The sequence below is a fragment of the Aquarana catesbeiana genome, linkage group LG04, assembly GCF_042186555.1.
Source record: "Aquarana catesbeiana isolate 2022-GZ linkage group LG04, ASM4218655v1, whole genome shotgun sequence".
NCBI lineage: Eukaryota > Metazoa > Chordata > Amphibia > Anura > Ranidae > Aquarana > Aquarana catesbeiana.
Window position 1 is genome coordinate 423,233,800 of NC_133327.1, and position 24,346 is coordinate 423,258,145.

Genomic DNA, 24,346 nt, shown 5'->3' on the forward strand with positions numbered 1-24,346 from the left:
AGCCCTACGCCTGAAGCTCAAACAAAACGCTCAAACGCGAATCGGGCAGATTTGGGCGTTTTTCTGCTTTTTACATTGGTGACCTTTTGCCCTGCACAAAATCGCGGCAAATCGCGGTAAAGAACGCCACAAATCGCAGTAAAAAACGCAGCAAAAATGCAGCAAAATCGCTGTAAAATTGCACGATTTTCTGCCTGAAAACGCCAAGCTCAGGTGTGAATGGGGCCTAACATCCACCAGCTCTGTGATGTCGTCATGTAGGAGTGGAAGAGGACTCCAGTGGCAACCTGTGTGTTAAGGCAGTGGTGGAAAATAATGGTGGCCACACAAAATATTGAAACTTTGGGCCCAATTTGGACATTTTCACTTAGGGGTGTACTCACTTTTGTTTCCAGCGGTTTAGACATTAATGGCTGTGTGCTGAGTTATTTTGAGGGGACAGCAAATTTACACTGTTATACAAGCTGTACACTCACTACTTTACATTGTAGCAAAGTGTCATTTCTTCAGTGCTGTCACATGAAATAATTTAATAAAATATTAACAAAAAATATGAGGGGTGTACTCACTTTTGTGAGATACTGTAAGTCCCATTGAAAATTACTGTTCAGCAAAAAAAACCCCAAAAACCTTCATTTAGCCAGCCATTTAGGAGGTGGCAGGATCGCCTCATGAACCCCTTAACCCCTCCCGCCAACTGGCCCTTTAAGAGTTTTAAAAGCTGGGAGGTGAAGATTTAAATCTGGTTTATGATCAGGATTTTTATGTCGTTTTTATAGTAGATTTTATATGTTGGTATTATGTTAATTACTATTTGGGATAATGCTAGAAAAAGTGGTTTATTATTTGCATTTTGGTAGTTTGATTATTTAATCTGTGTTCTTTACTTTATGTTGTATTTTAATTGTATAGATGGTTTATTAGAGTATAGTTTTTATTTGTTTTATGGGTGCTAATTGCTGTTATTGGTAATTTTATTGTGTCATTGTGTCTTGTTCTGTTCATTGTTGTGAGCTTGTGTTTTCTTTGTTGAGTGTGGCTGTGTCGCAGTAATTTCCCTTTGGGATTAACCACTTAAAGACCACCCACCGGATATATACTGTAGCAGGGCGGCTCTATTGCATGAAACAACGTACCTGTACATAATTTTGTGTAATAGACGCTGTGGGTGCGCGCACGCGCCCGCTGCACAGAGAGGGAGCTGATCAGCAGGTCCGGCGGATCCAATGTCTACCGGCCACCCGCGATTGCTCCACAGAGAGGCAGAACGGGGATCTGGTTATGTAAACAAGGCAGATCCCCGTTCTGACAGGGAAGTACACAGTACTCTTCTGTTCCTTTTAAGCAGGAACATGGATCTCTGTGTTCTTCCTGTCAGTCTATCCCCCAAACAGTTAGAAAACACTCCCAGGAAACACACTTAACCCTTTGATCGTCCCTGCTGTTAACCCCTTCCCTTCCAGTGTAAGTGCATTTTTTTTAGCACTGATCTTCGTATTGGTGTCACTGGTCCACAAAAAGTGGCACTTAGTGCCAGATTTGTCTGCCGCAGTGTCGCAGTCCCAATAAAAATCGCTGTTCGCTGCCATTACCAGTAAGAACAATAAAAAAACGTAACAGTCCATAAATCTATCCCATAGTTTGTAGACGCGATAACTTTTGCGCAAACCAATCTATATACGCTTATTGGGATTTTTTTACCAACAATATGTAAAAGAATACATATTGGCCTAAATTGATGAAGAAATTAGATTTTTTTTTTTTTATTTTATTGGATGTATTTTATAGCAGAAGGTAAAAAAAATATTTTTTTTTTCAAAATTGTTGGTCTTTTTATGTTTATAGTGCAAAAAATAAAAAAAACGCAGAGGTGATCAAATACCACCAAAAGAAAGCTCTATTTGTGGGGAAAAAAAAGGACATCAATTTTATTTAGGTACAGTGTCGCACGACCGCGCAGTTGTCAGTTAAAGTAACGCAGTGTCGTATCGCAAAAAATGGCCTGGTCATTAAGGGGGTAAAACCTTCCGGGGCTGAAGTGGTTAATAAAGTATTCTGATTCTGAATACATGTAATTAGTTGTATAGAAGATAATCCTGTTGGAAAAAAATATAAATGCACATTTTTTTTATCTGCAAAAAAATGTGCATTATTTATTTTTTTTATGTTGAAGGTGAACCTGTCCTTTAAACAACATCCCATTTTGCTTTTCTTCCTACAATACTCGTGGTGAAAGTTACAATTTTGTGTCTAGACCGATTGACTGAGCGTTCTACTGTACCCATCAATCTTCACCAGCCTTTCAAGGTGAGCGAGCTGGAAAGACTTTTTGAACTTGTCTTTAGATACTTGCCAACACTTCAAAGCCACATATTCAATGAAATTTAATGCAGCGAAGCAAAGCATTAGAGTTCGCCATGAGTGGTTTTGGATAGTTCAGTGATGCCATATTTAGCAAACTACGTTGTATTTAAATAAATTGAAGGTCATCGTTTGCCAGCTTTTAGGCTTTGCCAAGACGGATCTTGGTGTATTTTCTTTATTAATGTAATGCTGAAAAGTCACTTTCATTTCGCTAGAAAATCTACAGCTCACCCTTTCTAAGTGCAGCTAGTTTAATTATAGTGGCAGTATATAGTAAGTGAAATACCACGGCACATGACACAAGCCTGCCAAATACCACATATGTACAATATTGAGAAACTAGTTTTAGGCGCTATGTACAGATGGAAACAGAACCAAACAGAAAAAGAGTATACAGTATAAATAAAAGTAGAATCTCTTTTTGTAAAGAGATGTCCAGGCCTGACATTTAACAGGAACATCAAATGATAAATGGCACAAGGCTATGTTTATACAGATGGCGACAGCCAACAAGAGAGCGGTGGCACAATACTTAGTGCTGTACCTAGAACTGACATGTATGTGTGACTGTTTTCTCATCCCGTCATAGATATTTATTCTGTCACCCAGTGCAACTCTAAACTTACCCAAGATTTAAGGCTGCATTCAAACTTGTGTTAAGCATCTTTGGTCATTTTTTACTTTTTTTTTTGTGTTTTTGAAGGTCATTTTTATTTGAATTATTTTTAGTCAACGGAAACTTGTTACTAGGGGAAAAAAACCCTTAAAGCAGGATTAAACCCAAAAGGAAACATTTTTTTTTTTGTTGCAGCTTACCAATTCTTATGTCCCGTACACACGTGCGGAATTTCCGTCCGAAAAAACTTGGATGGTTTTTCCGATGGAATTCCGCTCAAGTTTGCCTTGCATACACGGTCACACAAAAGTTCTCTGAACTTTCGACCGTCAAGAACGCGGTGACCTACAACACTACGACGAGCCGAGAAAATGAAGTTCAATGCTTCCTAGCATGCGTCGTTTTTTGCGCGTCGGAATTGCATACAGACTATCACATTTTCCGATGGGAACTTTTTCCAACCGAAAAATAGAGAACCTGCTCACAATCTTTTGCTGGCTGGAATTCGGCCAGCAAAAGTCCGATGAAGCATACACACAGTCGTATTTTCCGACCAAAACCTCTCATCAGTCTTTTGCTGGCCGAATTTCCGATCGTGTGTACGGGCCATAAGATGTGATGGCTTTCATTTTCTTTTTTAGGCTTTCTTTATTATATTTTCATCTGGTGATCTGGCCAGTAAGTCTGCTGTTTTTTCAAAATAACACATTCTCCAGCAGAATTGCCCCAGATGAGACAAAACATTTACCCACTTCAGCACCAGAAGGTTTTACCCCCTTCATGGCCAGGCCATTTTCTGATATTCAGAACGGTGCCAATTTAACTGGCAATTGCGCGGTCATGCAACGCTGTACCCAAACAAAATGTATATCATTTTTTTCACACAAATAGAGCTTTCTTTTGGTGGTATTTGATCACCACTGGGTTTTTTATTTCTTGCAATATAAATGAAATAGGATCAAACATTTTGAAAAAATATTCCCAAAATGTTTTATTTTCTGCTATAAAAAATATCCAATCAAATGTCTTCATACATTTTGGCCCAAATGTATTCTGCTACATGTTTTTGGTAAAAAAATCCCAATAAGTGCATATTAATTGGTTTGTGTGACTTTATAGCATCTGCAGACTATAGTATATATACACTGGAATTATTATTTTTTTTACTACTAATGGCAGTGATCAGCGACTTATAATGGGACTGCGATAGTGAGTGCAGCAGGCAATCTGACACTAACTAAAGCTGGGGGGAGCTGACTAACTGACATCAACAATGTCACTAATACAGCGATGAGTGATAATCCTATACACTGTCACTGTAATGACACTGGCTGGAAAGGGGTGACATCTAAGGCGCTCAAGGGGTGAAATGTATGCCTAACAATGTGTAATGTGTGTATTATGTGATGCTTTTACTAACCGATCTCTTTGTTTCTTATCCCTGCTTTGCAGAGATAAGAAACAGAGACATTGTTCCCTCTGTACAGAGTCCTGTGTTGATTGTCAACGCAGGGCTCTGGGCTGTGATTAAACACAGCCAATCAGCAGGTTCCGGTCATGAATCATTGGCCCGGGACTTGCTGACAGACAACTCTGTGTACAATCATGCCCTAAACCCGGAAGCAGGCAGTGATGTACCAGTACGTCACTTTGACCGCACAGGCTGCCCATCCACAGCACACTGCAGGTCCGCAAGTGGTTAAAGTGGAATTTTACCTAAAAAAAAAACAAAAACGAATGCGAACAGGCAGGATTTTAGATGCAGAAGGGACATGTGGATCATTAACACAGCATGAGCGGTTGATGGCGTGGCTAATTGGACCTCAATGTGCCCGTACACAGTAACTTCTATGTGAGTTTTTAATGCACCTTTTTTTATTAAATATAAATGCACGGGCGGCCCCAGTGTGAAAGGGGTCTAACAGCCATTTAAAAGATTATTTACTTTTCTCTAACAGCGTGGTCTTAGCAGATGTTGAATCTTGTCCTATTTTCATGACTACAACTGTAAAAATAGTAAGTCAGCTGTCATTATGAGGTTAAGGCGTGTTGTATGTGTGCGTTTATATTTACTCTGGGTGCACTTTATCTAGCCATCAGTTCTTCGTTTGCATAGCAACATCAAGCACAGACAAAACAATTAGTTGTTTAGCTTGGATAAGCAAAGGTTTGTCTATAATAGGGGATCCTAATGCTAAACACATTACTCAACATTACTTTCCAGCTTTTCTTATTAACGTAAGCTTAAAGTATATCTCGTTGTCTTATTGGCTCTATTGCTTTTCATACACTGCACTGATGATGGCCAAAAAGCATGAAACAGTTGTATTCAGTTTGCAAAAATGACTCTGTGATACACTATTATGCCGCATACACACGATGGGAATTTCGGCCAGCAAAAGACTGATGAGAGTTTTTCGTTGGAAAACGCGACCGTGTGTATGCTCCATCAGACTGTTGCTGGCGGAATTCCAGCCAGCAAAAGATTGAGAGCCTGCTCTCAGTTTTTCAGTCGGGAAAAGTTCCTATCCGAAAATGCGATCGTCTGTGGCAATTCCAACGTGCAAAATTCCTACGCATGCTCGGAAACAATTCGACGCATGCTCAGAAGCACTGAACTTAATATTCTCGGCTCGTCGTGGTGTTGTACGTCACCGCGTTCTTGACGGTTGTAATTTCAGCAAACTTTTGCGTGACCGTGTTTATGCAAGGCAAACTTGAGCGGAATCCCGTCAGAAAAGCCGTCATATCTTTTTCCGGCGAGAAGTCCGATCGTGTGTACGCGGCATTAGGATTTATTTGTACTATACACCAGTGGTTGTAGATATGCATCTGGCTGATGGCATATAAAGGAATAATTTGCATGACTCTGCCCACTGACCTGAAATGAGGAATATTAATCCTCTAACCTTCGGGATATGTGATAGAATGAGACATGTGGATATCTTCTGCTCTAAAGTTGGCCCTAGATTCAAATTTTTTTTTTTTTCGTTCAAGCTCCATCCACACAAACGAAGGACATAGTATACATAGAGTACACTGACTGGCTGCAAATGCCAATCAACAAAAGTTTTCCGACTCGTCTGTTTGATAGATGCCGATCTGACAATCAACTTCTGTCGAAAAAGGGATGGCCTACACTGATGAAAATGTGGCCAGTCCCGGGTGAGTTTCAATCTATTGATCAGGCTTAAGGTATATCTAAAGCCTGAGCCTTTTTTAACCGCTTAAGGACCACCCCACGTACATATACTGCGGCAGGGCGGCCCTTAAGCGCAAAATCACGTACCTGTACGCGACTGCTCTCCTCGGCTCTGGGGCGTGCCGCTGGCCACCCGCGATCATTCACAGGAGGAGCAAAACGGCCCATTTAAACAAGGGAGGGAAGAAAATAGAGATCTTGTGTTTCTGCCAAGCTCCAGTCACAGCATTCCCCCCCACAGCTAGAAAGCAACCCCTAGGAGCACACTTAACACTTTGATCGCCCCTGATGTTAACCCCTTCCCTGCCAGTGTCATTTATACAGTGTCAGTGCTTTTTTTTTTAGCACTGATCACTGTATTGGTGTCACTGGTCCCCAAAAAGTGTCACTTAGCGTCAGATTTGTCTGCCGCAATGTCGTAGTCCCGCTAAAAATTACTAGTAAAAACTATTTTTAAAAAGTCCATAAATCTATCCCATAGTTTGTAGGAGCTATAACTTTGGCGCAAACCAATCAATATATGCTTATTGGGATTTTTTTTTTTTTACCAAAAATATGTAGCAGAACACATATTGGCCTAAACTGATGAAGAAGTGAAATTTAAAAAAAAAAACAAATATTGGATGTGTTTTATAGCAGAATGTAAAAAATATTCTTTTTTTTGTTTTTTTTTTAATTTTTGTTTATAGCGCAAAAAAAAAAAAAAAACGCAGAGGTGATCAAATACCACCAAAAGAAAGCTCTATTTGTGGGGAAAAAAAAGGACATCAACTTTATTTGGGTACAGTGTCGCACAACTGCACAATTGTCAGTTAAAGCATAGCAGTGCAGCATCGCAAAAAATGGCCTGGTCGGGAAGGGGGTAAAACCTTCCAGAGCTGAAGTGGTTAATTTGGGATAGACTTTTAGAAGATTTTTAGAACACTTAATTTGTTCTATATCTCCGTTCTATTGGGGGATCCCCAGCGACAACTGTTACATATGGAACTCTCATTAACCTCCATTTCAGTGGTAATGGTCACCAAGACAGAGAGGGTGAATCGCCCCAGCATAGACACAGAAATGAAAATCTAACAGGGAATTTAACACTTTCTCACACTATATAAAAGTAAACATTTTGGGTATATATATATATATATATATATATATATATATATATATACATATACATACAGTACTTTATTAAACAGTTATTAAGCCCAGTTTCTTAGCAACAAAATCTGATCAATTGCTTGGAAAAAAATGACCAGTTGACAAAACATTTTTTGCCATTACAAGGTCACCATCGTGTAGGAGAAAGATAGATGACTGCTTTTCTATGAAAATATTCAGACACCCGAAGAAGCAAATGTCCATGAAAAAAGGTGTGAAGTGACCTATCCTGGTGCAACTTTATTGCAGGACATGGTTGGGTTTAAAGGAGCCAGGGTCAATATTTACCTCTCAAGGCTTTTATGTTCTCCTGAATGTAACTGCCCCTGAGTACATACAGCTTTGATTTGACATTTTCTAAACCAGAAAGAGGTACATCACAGGTAAGTTATTTTTTTTTTCTTTTACTTTGTTCTTATAGGCAACAAGTTCCTATTATTCACATACATATGGAAGAAGAACCCTTTAGGCCTTTTGAAAGAACAACATCTTTGGGGTCTTTTTATTGATGTTTTCACTCCGATTTTCCCTATTTTTCTAATTATATATGTAAGAACATCATAATGTTCTGCAAATGATGCTGCGATGTGTTGCACAAATAATAAGCACTGTCCAGGAGTGACTTAATTCAAGCTATAGTTTTCTTTGTAGCAAATGACTACATGGTAGTAACAATAATGATCATTTCATACACAGTCAATGTGATCAGATGTTCTACGTGAAGCATTATCTCATACATTTTGAGGAAATTCTCATACAAAAAAATCATACTCGCATAAGAATAAATGCACACTTTTTTATTTTACCTTTTCTGTTGTGCCTCTGATACCCCCAATATTCAGACTCATGCTCAGCCTTCTTACTTCGTTTGGAAAGGTCATCATCACTTTTAAATATCTTCTTGGTTTTTCGAGACAAAGAAGAGAAGTTGATCCAACTTACAGGTCGAGAGAAGGGACCATGAGAGTTTTTCTTGGTCCTAAGGCTTGCAGAATTGGACTCTTTTCTCATTTTATCTAGCAGTGGGTTGAAATATATAAATTATGCTGGTTTTCTTCACCATAAAGTAATCATTGTCTTCCCTAAGAAACGTATGATGAGTCAAAATGATGTGAAAAGCTAAACCTCGCTGTCTGTAGCATTATACGAAGAATCATCTCAAGTCTTGTCACACTAACAATCTTCAATAGCAAGGAGCAGATTAACAATCCGCGTTGTGTTACACATCCAAACAGCTTCAGCAAAAATGTTCATTTATCAACAGTCTGCACCAGGTAAAATCCATACAAATCCATTGTGCTGAGATGAGAAGTCTTGAAAATGTTCAGTGGTGGAATCAATGTATATTGCAACCCGTAGACTGTGAAAGGTGAGCAGGGATTTGGCGTCTCCAGTTTACAAGAAACACTTCGGGCAGGTAGACATAGTATACACTATAAATATAACCTGAGCTGCTGGAGCTGATAGCACTGTGCTTCCTCTAGTGTGAAGTGAGCTGATTGATCTCCCCACTGGGACTGTCAGTACATGATGCAGGACACTCCCTGCTCAGTCCCAAAGCACAACACTGACAGCAGCCTATGCCTTTCATAATGCATTGCACATGCAAGATCACAAAGCCAGGCAATGCATAATATACTTTTACAAGACTGCAGAGTGTTTGAAAAGCAACATTTGCATCAGCATTCTTGTGACATTAGTTACCCTAGTGTCAAACTGTATACTATAGACCAGCATTCACTTATATCCTACTGCTAACATTACTCTCTTGGTAAGCCTGGATGGTAGCAAATGGTTTACAAGTGTGAGTGGCCATAAGTATCATAGCCCTAGTAAGCAATACTAATTTCAGTGTTACTGGAACAATTCGTAAAAGTAGCCATTCGTGGAGTTCTTCTTCGTAAGTAAATTTTGTTACGCACATTTTGCTGGAAAATTTCTATGCACGTAGCTGCCAGTGGCGGCTGGTGGGTCTTTCTTTTGGGGGGGTGGCAAACAAGCACCCCCCCTCCGGGCAGCTCACGGCGCGACACTGACAACCCCCCCTCCCCAGGCAGCTGGTGGTCAGGCACCTACCCAATCTATTGCTGGCAGGCTGTGGTGTCCTCTCCCCCTCTCCCGGGGTGCAGGCATTGGCTCTGATGTCCGATCCTCCCGAGACTTCCTCAGCTGTGTTTCTCCTCTCTGTTCTTCCTAAGCGCCAGGCATCCAATAGGATCGCCTGAAACTTTGGCCAGACGGGAAACAGGTCTCATGACCTGCCTCCTGATTAGCAGAGAAGAACTTTAGTGTGAAAATAGCGAAAATGAATTCGCTATCATCACACAACTGGGTGGGATCCGGGGCACGGTGCTCTCCGCTCTGAATCCACCATTTTTTGAAGCCTATTAGAGCCTCTGGTTCTAATCAGGTGCTTAAAAAAAACACTCCCCGCATTGTAATCCATAGCCCTGGTATGTAGATCAGGGGGCTGGACACATGGATGGGGGGGGGATGGTGCCCGTGCGCCCTCTATGGATGGGCCACCACTGGTAGCTTTGCCAGCAGCATTTCTGAAGAGAAAATAAAATAAGTATTTTGCTGCATGTGCAGAGCCAAATCAGAGTTTACAGCAAGTGTAAATGTATGCAATGTTATGGGGGAGAGGTTAATATCTTATCTTTATCATTCCCGCTTAGGGCTCGTTTACATCTGCGTTAGTTTCTGAAGAGCGAGCCACAGTGGATCACATTTGGAGAGTAGTGCAGATATGACTTTAACAAAATGCAACATGGGGAATCATTTTTGTCAAAGCATCGTGACCATGGCTAGTGTATAATCCCCATTCGTGGCCAAAACATGCGTTTCTGCTCCTGTACTACAAGTCATGTGAAAAATGTGCATATAAACGCGCAAAAAAGCCTCTAACTCTTCGAGCTATGCTCATGCTAAGGCCCCTTTCACTGTGGGGTGGTGGGTGCGTTGGCGGTAAAACGCTGCTACTTTTAGCTGCGCTTTACCGCCAATTTCGTGGAGCTATTCGGCTTTTACTCCCCCACTAGAGGCCGAGAAAGGGTTAAAACCACTGCAAAGCGCTGTTCCAGCAGCACTATGCCGGCGGTATAGCCGCGCTGCCCTACTGATTTCAATGGGCAGGAGCGCTCCAAAGATGCTGCTAGCAGGACTTTTTTTACCGTCCTGCCAGCGCACCACTCCAGTGTGAAAGCCCTCTGGGATTTCACATTGGAGACACAGCAGCGGCTCTTTCAGGGCGCTTTGCAGGCGCTATTTTTAGCGCTGTAGCGCCTGCAAAGCGCCCCAGTGTGAAAGGGGTCTAAGTGTGAACAGGGGCTAAGCAGCATTAAAGCTTTATAGTTCTCATTGCAATAAACTGTAATCTTATTACAAGACCTCCTGCTCTCTAGCTCCCTTGTATCCTCCCCCTATGCTCGTCTCCGGGACTTCTCCAGAGCCTCTCCCATCCAATGAAACTCCCTATCCCAATCTCCTACTCTGTCCACTTTTAGGCGATCCTTGAAAACGTATCTCTGATAACGGATTTTTTTATTTCTCCCATCAGTTCATCCCTCACAGTTATTACCTTTCGTTCCACCAGCCCCTCTCTATTGTAGATTGTAAGCTAACAGGAGAAGGGCCCTCCTAATCCTCTTGTATTGAATTGTATTGTTGCTGTATTGTCTCTCTTTTATTGTAAAATGCTGTATTGTCTCTCTTTTGTTGTAAAACGCTGCGCAAACTGTTGGCGCTATATAAATCCTGTATAATAATAATTATAGTATTATTATATAGTATCGATTATTGATAGTGAATGTACAATATGCAAAGCACTGCGTAAAATTGTCTGCACTGTATAAATGCCTAAAATAAATAATAAAAGAACACTGTATCTTTCTCAGTTCTACTATTTAGGCCTCATGCATACTGGACGCTTTGCACCCAGAGCCCACCTTTTTTTGAAGCCTATTGGAGCCTCTGGCCCTAATCACATGCTTCAAAAAAACACTCCCTCCATTGGAATCCATGCATCTCGTGTATGTAGATCAGGGGGCCGGACGCATGGGTGGGAGGGGGGGTGTCGCCCGTGCACCCCTAATGCATGGGCCGCCACTGCACAACAATACAATAAGGTTCATTTCCATGCTGCAGTAATAATTGGTATAATAAAGGCAGGTAACCTGTAATAAAAGGCTTCACTTTTGATGTGAGAATCACTCCATATGCTGTATAAACCTGTATAATAGTTTGCTTTATCGAAGTATATCTCTATCCAAAATGTTTTCATAGGCTTGGATCAAGTAGGAAAGCCCTGTTAGCTTAGTGTTAAAACCCCTGTTAGATTCCTATTGCTGTCTGTGTTCTGGGGCTGGGAAGACTCGCCCTATCTGTGCTGGTGACCATTGACAATGGGACAAATGTGAAGAGAAATCTAAAATTTTACAGTTGTCACTAGAACAAGATGTAAGGGTATATCTTCCAATTGGGAGACATGTTCCAATGACAACTCTCTAAATGGAGATTTCCCTCCAATTTGGAGATCCCTCTCACTCAGGCTTAGTTTACATTTGCAATCGGTGGGGGGGGTGATAAAAACAGGCAGCTGAGCCTAAGCTGCAAAGACAGCCATATAAGTGTATATACATGCTGTGGGTACGGTACTTTACATCATGGTGTGGCAAAGATTACCCCCCCCCCCCCCCCCCGTTGTGTTGGATGGGCAGTACAGCAGCACAGTGGTGAAGGCTTTTAGGTGGTTTAAACAGGAAGTGAGCATGAAACATTTTGGCTCCATGCCACTGGCATACCTAACACATCTGTAACCCAGCCCCCCCCCCCCCCCCAAAATATAAATGTATGGGCAAATAAAGCAGTACACATCGAATTGTGGGTGGGATCAAACAGTGGAAGACGCTTAAAGGGGCATAGTTAATACAGGAGCTCCAGCCTCCCCCAAAAAATTGAAAGTCAGCAGCTACACATACTGTAGCTGCTGGCTTTTAATATAAGGACACTTACCTGTCCAGGAATCCAGAGCTGTCCTCACCCCAGCTGATTCTTCAACGGGTTTCGGGTCTAGACGCTGGCATCTTGCAGCTTCACAACTGACTTCCCGCTGCGCATGCACGAGCAATGCTGTGCTTGTGAATGGTCCCACTGTCTTCTAGAAGCTGTGATATGTCCCAGAAGGCTGCAGGCAAAAAGGGGGGTGAACTTTGCATAGGCGATCTTGGTGGAAGTAGGGTACCTGTCAAAACCGGGTACCTGCTCCCCCCCCCAAAAAAAAATGTGGCAATTGTTAAAGAGGAGGGGGGAGGAGGCAAACAAGCAGGACTTCTCCTTCTGGATGAAGTTCCGCTTCAAATAAAACTTCAGCCTACTCCACTCATACTTTGCACACACATGCCACAGTCCTTTTACCCATCAAATATGCCTTAACCACTTGCTAACTGGGCACTGCCTAGGCCAATTTTCAGCTTTCCGTGCTGTCACATTTTGAATGACAGTTGTGCGGTCATGCAACACTGTACCGGAACAAAATTGTTATTATTTTTTTCACACAAATAGAGCTTTCTTTTGATAGTATTTAATCACCGCTGGGTTTTTTATTTTTTGCTAAAGAAAAAAAAGACCGAAAATTTTGAAAAAATAAAACAAAACATTTTTTATAGTTTGTTATAACATTTTGCAAACAGGTAATTTTTCTCCTTCACTAGTGTGTTCTGATGAGGCTGCACTGATGGGCACTGATGAGACGGCACTGATGTGGTGGCACTGGTGGGCTCTGATGAGGAGGCACTAATAAGGCTGCACTGATGGGCACTGACAAGTGGCACTGATGGGCACTGATATGTGGCACTGATGGGCAGCACTGATAGGCACTGGTAAGTGGCACTGATGATGAAGCACTGATTGGCAGCACTGATGAGCACTGACAGGTGGCACTGGTGGTCACTGATTAGCAGTACTGATGGGCACTGAAAGGTGGCATTGCTGGACACTGATTAGCAGTACTGATGGGCACTGGTAGGTGGCACTGGTGGACACTAATTAGCAGCATTGGTGGGCAGATGCTGGGACCAATGTCCCTGTAACATAAGCCGTTTACCAGCTTTCTTCTTTTCTCTTCACGATGTCAGCGCGAGGAGAAAAAAAGCCTATAACGGGCTTCCCTTTACTTCCATGATAAGCTGCTATTGGCTGACAGCTGATTACGTGGTAAAGGGCCGCTGTGTTTGGCCCTTTACCCTGATCTGTGATCAGCCGAGTCCAAAGGGGGTGCACGAGCAAAGTGATCATAGGAGGATGTCTATGGACACCCTCCCGGCACTGGAAGCCCGCGCTGTAATCGTCTTTCAGCTATAGCGCGGGTGATAAGTGGTTAATGGCTATACCACAAGCGAGTCTGTAAGGGCTAGTTCACACTAGCGTTAGTCTCTGAAGAGCAATCTGCATTCGCTCCTCACGCACCCCCACTATTACACCACTGCTCCACACTTACCTGTCAAATGCTCTCTGAAAAGCATACTGAAAAGTGGAAAATGCTTGTGTAAACTTACTTACCGTTATGTTTTTTGGAGAGGAAGTGAAGGGCAGACTTCCCACACATTTCATGTGAATATCCTCCTACGTCTATCAGGGCCTTGACAGATTACATCGCAATACCCATTTCACTAGAAAAGCATTGCATATTCTGACTTTATTACAAGATCAGTAAAGCTGATAACGTATCAGCTTTGCATTCATGTTACTGTACATTCATTATTTAATCAAACACTTTTAGCTTTTACTTACAATTACAGTTTTTCCATTTCCTGAGTGAGGCAATGGTGATGTAACCCTGGCCTCACAGATGCATGTTGGTAAGTTCCTGTCACAAGTTTTGGGGGGCAGACCTGAGTTCCAAGTAGAAAAGGGAGATGGATATATCTGCCCCTAGTAAAATATGCCCCTTTAAGCGTCTCCCACTTTTTTTCTTAAACCTGCACAGCAAAGTTACAATGTGCTAGCGTGCTTCGCATAATAGCACAGCATGTGAAACTTCTTAAAACAAAGCCCTCCAGTGGCGTGCTGACGGGGCTTTCATTTTCTTTCTGGGTTGGCGGGCTCTGGTCCTTTGATTGGACAAACTGCGATGACATCACTCTCGTGCATGAGCCGCTGTTCCCAGCACATGACTCTAAAGGAATGGAACAGGTATGCCGTCCCTTCAGAGTGCATGTGCCGGTGACGTCATCAGTGGCTTCACAAGTAAATATCCCCTAAACAGTGCACGTTTAGGAAATATTTACTGTACTTATAGGTAAGCCTTATTATAGGCTTACCTATAGGTAAAAATCAACCAAGTGAGTTTACTCCCACTTTAAACTGCCTGGGGTCCAATTTTTTTTTTTCTGGTGCCATTTACTACCACTTTAAGTGCTTTCTAACCCTTCATCTGAGGTCAGACCTGCCCCCTCTTCCCCTCCTGCTGTAGCTGATCTGACAACAGCTATGGCGGAGATGACAGATTCATAGTTGCAGCTTGTCTTGTTTCAAAAAACGTTCCTGAGACAAGCAACGGCAAGAGGAATGCAAAGGCTGATACGCCTCCCCCCCACCTCCCTCTGCAATCCTCTTGCCATTGCTTGTCTTAGGAAAGTGTTCTCAACCAACACAAGCTGCATCTATGAACCAGCAGGAAGGGAGGGGGGCCAGCTCAGACCTTATTACTAGGGTTACAAAGCACACAGTACTTAACCTACTTCGTCTTATAGGGGACAAAAAATATGATAGATTTTCTTTAATGTCCATGGCCTTGTTTTCAGAAATTAAAAGCTAGCCAAACAAATGTAGATATTTTTTAAGTTGTCAAATATAATATCTAAAAGTTGTAAACAGTATTTTTTAGAAAGATTATAAAGTGACCAGCATTCTGGCAATATCTGCCATCAACACTTAACATGCTCACTGTATCTCAGTCATAGCTAATACATTTCCTGGATACTGTAACCGATAACTAGAGTGAGAAATGAACACATTACAGAGTACTGGTTGAAATTTTACTAACGATTTAAGTACTCTAGATGCAGTCACCTGCTCTGTAGTCCTGAAGAAAGAATATACTGAACAACTAAAGTGTCTGAATTTAAGCAAAGGGCAGCCACAGCGAGGAAGACATTTATAAAACAGGACTTCTGTCCTGCTAACCAGACCCCCTAAGGATTTGCTGCATTTTAATCTTATTTTCATTAAAATATGATAGTGTGGCTTATGAATTATTTCATGAGCAGCTTTTATAAGGCTGTCAACTACACCAGGTACAGGCCTCCGGGAACTATAGTGCTCAGTGTGTCCTGATGGAGAATCTCTTCAACGTTCTCGCTCATATTTTAAAAGACGCCCAAGGAAGTAATAAAGGTTTGTACTGCACTACATGAATAATCTAGGTCTAGGTACAGAGTACTGACCTTTGCTCTATGGAAATGCTCTACAATGACTCCACCAACAGTCATCTTCAATGAATCATTTAATAGACTGGCTTTGCAATGGAAATCGCCCTATGATGAAATACACAGCAAACTTCACAAGTAAACAATACATTTCCAGTGAGCATACAGTGTCCAGGAAGCCGAAGTGTCAGGACACACAGATGGAAGTATAAAGTATAAAGTATTCCCGGACATACCAAGCGAGTCTCTGCATAATACACAACTGTGTAGTGTTGTGATTAGGGACTGCAGTTGTACAGATACTGCAAGATTTAAGTAATATTTGCTAAAGTCTATGTCAATATTTGTCAGTCTCAATCCTCGCCTATAGTTACAAGTGTTGGGAGATAACTGAAAAAAACAAAGCGATGAGTAGAAGCAAAAAAAAACTTCATTTTTTTTTTTTTTTTTTGGTGAATAGTGAAGTGTGCATTTGTACACTAGACGTTCAAAAGCCTTTACAAGCTCAACAGTTAGATACGTTTACCATATCAAGAAAAATTTGCATGCACGGTTTGTTTAGTGTTGGTTTTGCGGAGTTGAATGGATGTAAATGCATGTAAACACAGGCCAATGCGACTAAATGTGCCTGAACTCGGCTAAACCTGCTTTAAAGCAGGAACATCTAAACGCAGGGGCGACCTAGGAGGCATACAAGTTATTTATACTTGCCAGATAACTTCTCCTGCATAAGGCCCTTCCACATGGGGCAGGCTCTGTTGGGAGTCCACCTGCTCAGTGGAAAATCTGTCCGCTGATCCCCGCTGAGCAGGCCGATGGCTGGTTCGTCTCGGCTCCACGTATGCAGAATGCATACAGACACAGCCCGCTTTCCTCTATGGGCGGTTGGATGTAAATGTACCGCCTGTCCGTTTACATCTGATCGGATCACCCAGACAGATGGGGAACAGATGTCCATCCGTCTGTTTTTAGCGAATAGGATGTCTGCGGGTATCAACTGACACACGTTCGTTGACTCCCACTGCTCCATAGAGGGGACAGAAGGGTCTGATCAAATCCACCTGAAAAACTGACAGACGGAACCTGATCGGTCCGCTAGTGTGAAAGGGGCCTTATGCCCTGTACACACGATAGGATTTTCCGACAACAAAATCCATGTTTTTTTTTTCCGACGGATGTTGGCTCAAACTTGTCTTGCATACATACGATCACACAAATCTTGTCGGAAATTTCAAACGTCAAGAATGCCATGACGTACAACACGTACGACGAGCCGAGAAAAATGAAGGTCAATAGCCAGTGCGGCTCTTCTGCTTGATTCCGAGCATGCGTGGAACTTTGTGCGTCGGAATTGTGTACACATGATCGGAATTTACGACAACGGATTTTGTTGTCGGAAGATTTGAGAAGCAGCTCTCAAATTTTGTGCGATGGAAAATGTCCGATGGAGCCTACACACGGTTGGAATTTCCGACAACACGCTCCTAAAGAACATTTTCTGTCGGAAAATCCTATCGTGTGTACGGGGCATAAGGGTTAGGTTCACACCTGTGTGGGTGATTGCCGTTGTTGGGCCACACCTGTTCCTGCAGCCGCAATCACCCACACAGAAAAACGTGCTGCCGCTAAGGAGATGGTGAAGGAGTTTAGGGTTAATGGCACCCCCCATGAACTGGAAACCAAAGTGTGGCTTCCCATGTTGGGAACTACACTGCATTTGCAGTTTCCACGTGGGAACCTGCATTTTCAGAAGGCACAACAGCCCATTCATAAGAATGGGTGGCATTCCCGTGCAAAGCGTGGCTCGCAGAGCCGCTCAAGTGTGAACCTAGCCTTACCCTAGAAAAGGTAAACGCAGGAGTGCCAGCGTGAATGAGGCTTTAGAAATCTGTCAGAATGCCCCAGAAGTCCTGATAAATGGGATGTTCTGTGACAATAATTCTGTTCCTGAAGTCAACTTTGGAACATCCAACAGCCCCCTGCATCCCAACATTTAGCGTGGCTGCCTATCAAAGATCAGGAATTGGAGCTAGTATTTGCTTGATAAAGCACCAAAGTATTTGGGTTTCTGGAGTGTCCCAGTAGATATATAACGAGACAAGTAGGCATCAATAGGTGTATTTTAAACCAACAAATGGCTTGTTTCCCTTTCTCTTGGACACGTGGATGATGGGAGCACTGTACTTTGATATGAGTTTTTTTTCACTCGTTCATCTTCTGGATCTTTATGAGAAGTTCCAGTCAGACTTTTAAAGGGTTCCATTGAACACAGAAATACAGGACCTGCCAATAATTACTTGTTTTTGGAATCCAGGTTCTGGGGCTATCATTATCATCCTACTCAGCAAGTCAATACCAGAAAAAAGTATTCAGGACAGAAGATTAGACTTTTCAGACATCACTGGTTTCCAGCTTAGTTCAGGAATTTACTAAGACAAGTGAAACCAAACACGTCCCATATTGTATCCTAACACATTCACTTTCATCTAAATTATATAATAGAAAATATACAAGTGGAGTAGAAATATCACAAGATGGGCTTGAACACTAAGGTGAGCGAAAACAAATCAAGAAGACAGCAGGTGACTTATCCCACCAAACACACCCAAAATGTAAACTATCCTATAGGGCAGGGATATGCAATTAGCGGACCTCCAGCTGTTCCAGAACTACAAGTCCCATCATGCCTCTGCCTCTGGCTGTCATGCTTGTGGCTGTCAGTCTTGCTATGCCTCATGGGACTTGTAGTTCTGCAACAGCTGGAGGTCCACTAATTGCATATCCCTGCTATAGGGGATTGTTCCCTTTAGAAACCTCTACCTGTGACTGCAAGGCTTACTCTGCTCGTTATGGAAAGAAGATCAGTGGTCTAGGAAAGCCCATAATTGGGAACAGAAAGCTGAGTTGGGTTGGGTTTCTTGTAATTATATTCCCTTGCATAATATCCAGCTGGAAGAAGAAACTCAAAGTAGACAACAAAAACATTAGAAGGAAAGTATGTTCAAATAGACCCAGGAACTGTATATAATTACCAAAGAAAAGCTTAAACCTATGAGTGGGCTATGTGGGTTGCCCTGCTCAGCCTAATGTCATTGTATCAACAAAAAGCCATCAATTAAAATGAAAAAAATAAAAACAATGTGTACTGTTTTATTCTGCCTGTGACCTCACTGGGGATATTTGCCTTACTTCATGTCCCTGTGATGCCCATGTAAGTATTCAGAGGTTCTGTGGTAAATGGGATAAGAATACACACACAGCAATAAAGAAAAGCATTGTCAGAAGTTCGAACCCTTTCTCAGTATATTTAAAAAAAAAATGAATCTGTCATTATTGAGAAATTTCACATCACTTCCTGTCTTGATTTCCCAGTGTGCAGAAAAGACCCCAAAAAAGGTACATATGAGCGTACCTTCCCCTGCTTTATCCAATATGAGATGAAAGGAGAAGTATGGACAAAGCCCACTGATGGCAGAGGTCACAGAGCCGGCCCAGGCTCTGCAGGGATCCCGACAAGAATATCGGGATCTGCCCAGAGCGGCATCTGGCTCAATCTCTGAGCATGTTGCTGAGAGCCTGAGCCAGACGTTCCCGCCCCCTCCACAGTCCGATGCTCCAGTGAGTGTTGGTGGGGCAGAGAACAGGTAACTGACTGTCACCACACTGTGCTTAGGGCGGACCCAAAATCTGAGCGATAAGTAGTCTCTGATCGCTCAGTTCTCAGTGTAGAGCTGGCGGGGGACAGCTGCAGCATTGCATCAATGCTGCAGCCATCTAGGTGAGTATGAATGTTTATTTATTTATTTATTTATTTTTATTTCCATACTTCTTTTTCAAAAGTTTTGGTCCGAGTCAGGGTTTAAATATACAATTAGATTTATCATTATCCATACAGGGTAGAATACATAATTTGTAAAGGGATTATATGATCACATTGGGTCAGCAAGAATAGTTTGCCAACCATGGTGTACACATGTATAATTATTTTATTCATTTATATATAACTGTGGCTAGGACATCTGCACAATGTCAGAACAAGCCAAGAACACCATATAATTCAGTTTCCAGCCCTGAGCCAATGGTCTTGTAAAAAACAAAAGTCTGTGCTGGTTCAACAATGTGTATCTTTTAATTTAATCCATCCACTCCCTGTAATTTCAGCTTGAATGACTCAGCTGGACCTTGCAGTACGGGCCTCACCCATGCTTACTATCACTGCTTCACAATAACATTTGGATAGTGCACGGAAATACAGAAAATATATAACAGTCTCAATGACGCATAAGACAATGTTCACCTAATGTAAAAAGTAAGATCGTCCAAAACTGACATTTTCTGTTCAATTTTGGGGTGAACTTTGCCTATGTAAGATAGGGCCTCAATTTTTCTGCTGCAGACCACTCCATACATTTTCAAGATTGGACTTGCCAACTCAGAACATGTATACCAATAGGTAGGTGGTTCAGGTGGTACAAATAGGTACTTAAGTCACTGCTTTATCTCAATGATAACAGTAACTGGTAAAGTTATATATTTTCAAACACTAGCAGGGCTGATTTACTACAGGAGTTGATTATCTCCAAACCATAAACTGTGTATATATTCACTTCAATTCACCAATCACATCAAACGCAAACTACTGTTTTGAATTTTGAAGAAAGTATTTTATTTTTATAGTACCTATTGTATTTTCATTTAAAAAAAAAAACATTTAGGAATAATAAGTAATAAGTGTACATCAAGAAGTACTTGTGGCTCACATACTCAGGGGGTACTTTGTAATACTGATCTTTACAAGCAGCTGTGTATTTTAAAGTGTTCTTTTCTTGAAAAGAAAAGAACAGCTGTCTGAAAAATAAATGTCTTTATACTTATCTCACCAGTAGGTGGCGAGCCAATCCTTTGCTGTATTTAAAAGATACAGCCTCTAGCAGAAGCTTTAGCATTTAACACTCGGATGTCTGCATTCCTCGCCATGTACTATGGTGTTCCATCTACCGCCCATTATGTCCTTACAGGACACAGTAGTGGCAAAGCAGCCAGCGGGAGGAACCACAGCGGGCATCCGTCACAGTTCTGTGAAGATTCTGCCAGTGGCCGTAGCGCTTGTAGGGTTGCCACAAGTCCAGGATTCACCCAGGCAGTACGGGTTGTGAGTCATTTTAAATCCTGTGTCCAGGTCTCCTTCCGCCTGGAACCCGAACACATGATCCAGACCGCACTGTGGCTCTGCGCTTCATCTGCTCAGTTGGTGGCCGGGGGAGGAACATGACTAGTTAATGTTATCAGGCACAAGTTCTTATCTTTACTCAGCAGTTCTGACAATTTAATCAGAGTCCTGATATCCACTTCTATACTGGTCCACCGGAGAATGTAATTTTCCGGGAACCGCAGCACAAGGATTACTCCGCCTGAGCCCAAAAAATCATCAAATAGTCCCGGCGGAGTAATCCTTGTGCTGCGGTTCCCGACAATTACATTGCCAGGTGTTCCGTCAGATTAGGCGACCCGTCAAATCTTGTAATGGAAGTGACGTTCTGTCACGGCCATCTTGGTACACCCCGCACTCGTCCGCAGTAAGCCTACAGTCTGAAGTCGCCAAGCGGACATCTTTTTACACCCACCGAGTCCTGATGTCCACCTCTATACCGATCCACTGGGGAATGTAATTTCCGGGAACCGCAGCACAAGGATTACTCCGCCTGAGCCCAAAAAATCATCAAATAGTCCCGGTGGAGTAATCCTTGTGCTGCGTTTCCCGGCAATTACATTGCCAGGTGTTCCGTCAGATTAGGCAACCCATCAAATCTTGTAACAGAAGTGTCATGGCCATCTTGGTACACCCGCACTCATCTGCAGTAAGCCTACAGTCTGAAGTCGCCAAGCGGACATCTTGTTACACCCACCAGAGTCATGCATTTCACACTTATTTTTACCAGTAAACTCAGCTTATATCGTGAAATACAGTATTTTGAAATCAGTCCCACTGTTTTGATGTTGAGTTTTAAAAGCAGAGGTCTTCTGTCAGATTAGCAAACCTGTGAGATCAGCAGGCTTGCCACTGCTTTTAAAATTCAACATCAAAACAGTGTCACGGAGTTCTAAATACTGTATTTCATGATATAAGCTCAGTTTACTGGTAAAAATAAGTGTGAAATGCAAGACTTCGGTGGGTGTAAAAAGTTGTCCACTTGGCGACTTCAGACTGTAAGCTTAGTGTGGCCAAGTGCGGGGTGTACCAAGATGGCCGTGATGGAACGTCACTTCCGTTACAAAATCTGACGGGTCGCCCAATCTGATGGAACACCGGTGGATCGGTGTAGAAGTGGACGGCGGGACTCTGATTACATTGTCGGAACTGCTGAATCAAGATAAGAACTTGTGCCTGCCATTAACTAGTCATGTTCCTCCGCCGGCCACCAGCCAGAGCCACAGTCTAGTCTGGATCATCAAAAAGGGGTAAGTACTTGAGCTGAGTGGTTATACAGTCCTGTTTCTGTCCCCAGCTCCTTGCTGATTTCACAGAATATACTGGAATGGCTGAACAGCGTTTTGCCTTCTGAAGAGCAATCCATGTTTGGATCGCTCTTCAGATGGCATCTGACAGGCAGTGAGGAGGTGTTATATCACCTCCTCACCAACTGTTTAAACCCCACAGCAGTGCCCCACAACTGAATGCATTGCACACAGATATGCAGCACTGCAGTGACAGCTGGTGTTTTTTTCTTTTGGGGGGGGTCGGTCGGTGGCGGCAACCCCCCCCCCCCGGGAGGACAGCGGGGACATCAAAGCCCCACACTTACCCCATCTAGGAAGCGGGCGGGCAGTGTGTCTGGCGCTGTGCATCCCCCTCCTCCTCGGTGCCCAATAGGATTGCCTGACCTTTCAGCCAATCGGGAAACGGCTTCCTGATTGGCAGAGAGGTGATTCAGTGTTAGAAAAGTGAATATTCACTTGCTTTACTAACGCACCTAGGTGGGCTCTGAGCGCAATGCTCTGCGCTCTGAGCCCACCCTATTTTGAAGCCCATTAGAGCCTAAGGCTCTAATCAGGTGCTTCAAAAAAAAAAATCCCAATGCATGAATCTATCCATTAACCATATAGAGGGTGGCGTGGATAGAGGGGGAAGCACCCATGCACCCTTAGGCCCCATTCACACCTAACCATATCATTTTCAGGCAGAAAGTTGCGGGATTTTGCAATTTTTGCCACGATTTTTTACAGGTCAAAAGGTCACCAATGTAAAAAGCAGAAAAAACGCCCAAATCTGCCAAAAAAAAGTTCCAGAACTTGTTTGAGCTTCAGGCGTTTTGAAGCTTCAGGCGTTTTGGAGTGGAGATGTGAACTATCTCCATAGAGAATAATAGATTTTTTCCCATCCAGCGTTTTGTAGTTTCAGGCTTCAAGCTACAAACCGCTCAGGTGTGAATGGGGCCTTAATGGACGGGCCTCCCCCGCCACACCGTGCTGCAAAGCATTTTGCCTGTGGCATGTGTACATCCCTCTCTGCTGCCTTTGCAGCTTAAAGTAGAACTATGGGCAAAACTTTTTTTTTCAATTTTGGATAGAGCAAGGCAGGGTTCTAACCCCGGTCAGATTTTTTTTTTCACCATCTCTGTCCCATTACGGGGATTTTCATTCACTTCCTGCCCCATAGCCGACAGGAAGTGAGGGGAAATCCCTGCAAATGAAGGGAATTTCTTGGGGACCCCCAGCTCAGCAGTGCTAGTGTCCCCATTGGAAGATTTCCCCTCTATTACTTTTGTGGGGACAACCCAAAATTTGGGATTTTCTTTTACTTTCACATTCAATGATAATAGTAAACAGGACAAATAGAGAATGTGAATCTCCTTAATGGGGGCACAGACCACAATAAAAACATGACAGGGGTGCTAACCCCTCTACACTCTAACCAAAACTAAAAAAAATGTTTTGCATTTAGTTATACTTTAAAGCAGGTTTCCAGTCATTTGTTTGTTTATTAAAAGTCAGCAGCTACAAAAAGTGTAGCTGCTGACTTTTAATAAACAGCCACTCACCGCAGATGTGATCTCTCCATGTCCTCCCTCTGCGGCGCTGGCATCTCTACTATGGACACCCGGCTGTGACAGCTTGTGGCTTCACAGCCGGGTGCCCACTGCACATGAATGAGCGGCACTGCGCTCTGTGACTGGCCCCAAAGTCTTCTAGGACCTGCCATATGTCCCAGTGGGAGCAGGTACCTGTCAAATTCAGGTACCTGCTCCCCCCCCCCCCAAAAAGCTCTGTTTCACAAGCAGGAGCCAGGGAGGAGGCCTTAAAGCGGAAGTTGCACTTTTGGTTGGAACTCCGCTTTAAGAGGAACTGTTGGGTAGCAGTAAAAACACAGCTCAACCTCTAATTTTTACTGTCTCCCAACCACAAGTGTAAACGGAGTCGCAGGGCACTTTGAAGAGTGATCCACGGTGAATCATTTTTTAGAAGTACTAAATCCCATGCCACTGTACTGCAGCCATTAAGTTGAAAGGGTTGAGTTAAGCAAGTGCAGTGCTGTGTGCCACTAACGTGTTCGTGTTTGGCGTGAAGAAAAGGTGGCAACCCTAGCTT

At 42.8% G+C, this 24,346-nt stretch overlaps 1 protein-coding gene across 7 annotated transcripts in view; it reads right to left on the bottom strand.

Moving 5' to 3' along the window:
• Window positions 1-24,346, bottom strand: part of NHSL1 (NHS like 1) — a 291,056-nt gene that overhangs the window by 140,645 nt on the left and 126,065 nt on the right. For 2 of the 7 annotated variants that reach the window (XM_073627368.1, XM_073627364.1), the window contains exon 1: window positions 8,141-8,850. The exons of the other annotated variants lie outside the window; for them this stretch is intronic. In XM_073627368.1, the coding sequence (XP_073483469.1) occupies window positions 8,141-8,345 (205 nt within the window). In that variant the 5' untranslated portion in view covers window positions 8,346-8,850. Of the gene's footprint in view, window positions 1-8,140; window positions 8,851-24,346 lie in introns of those variants that run through there. 7 annotated transcript variants of the gene reach the window in all.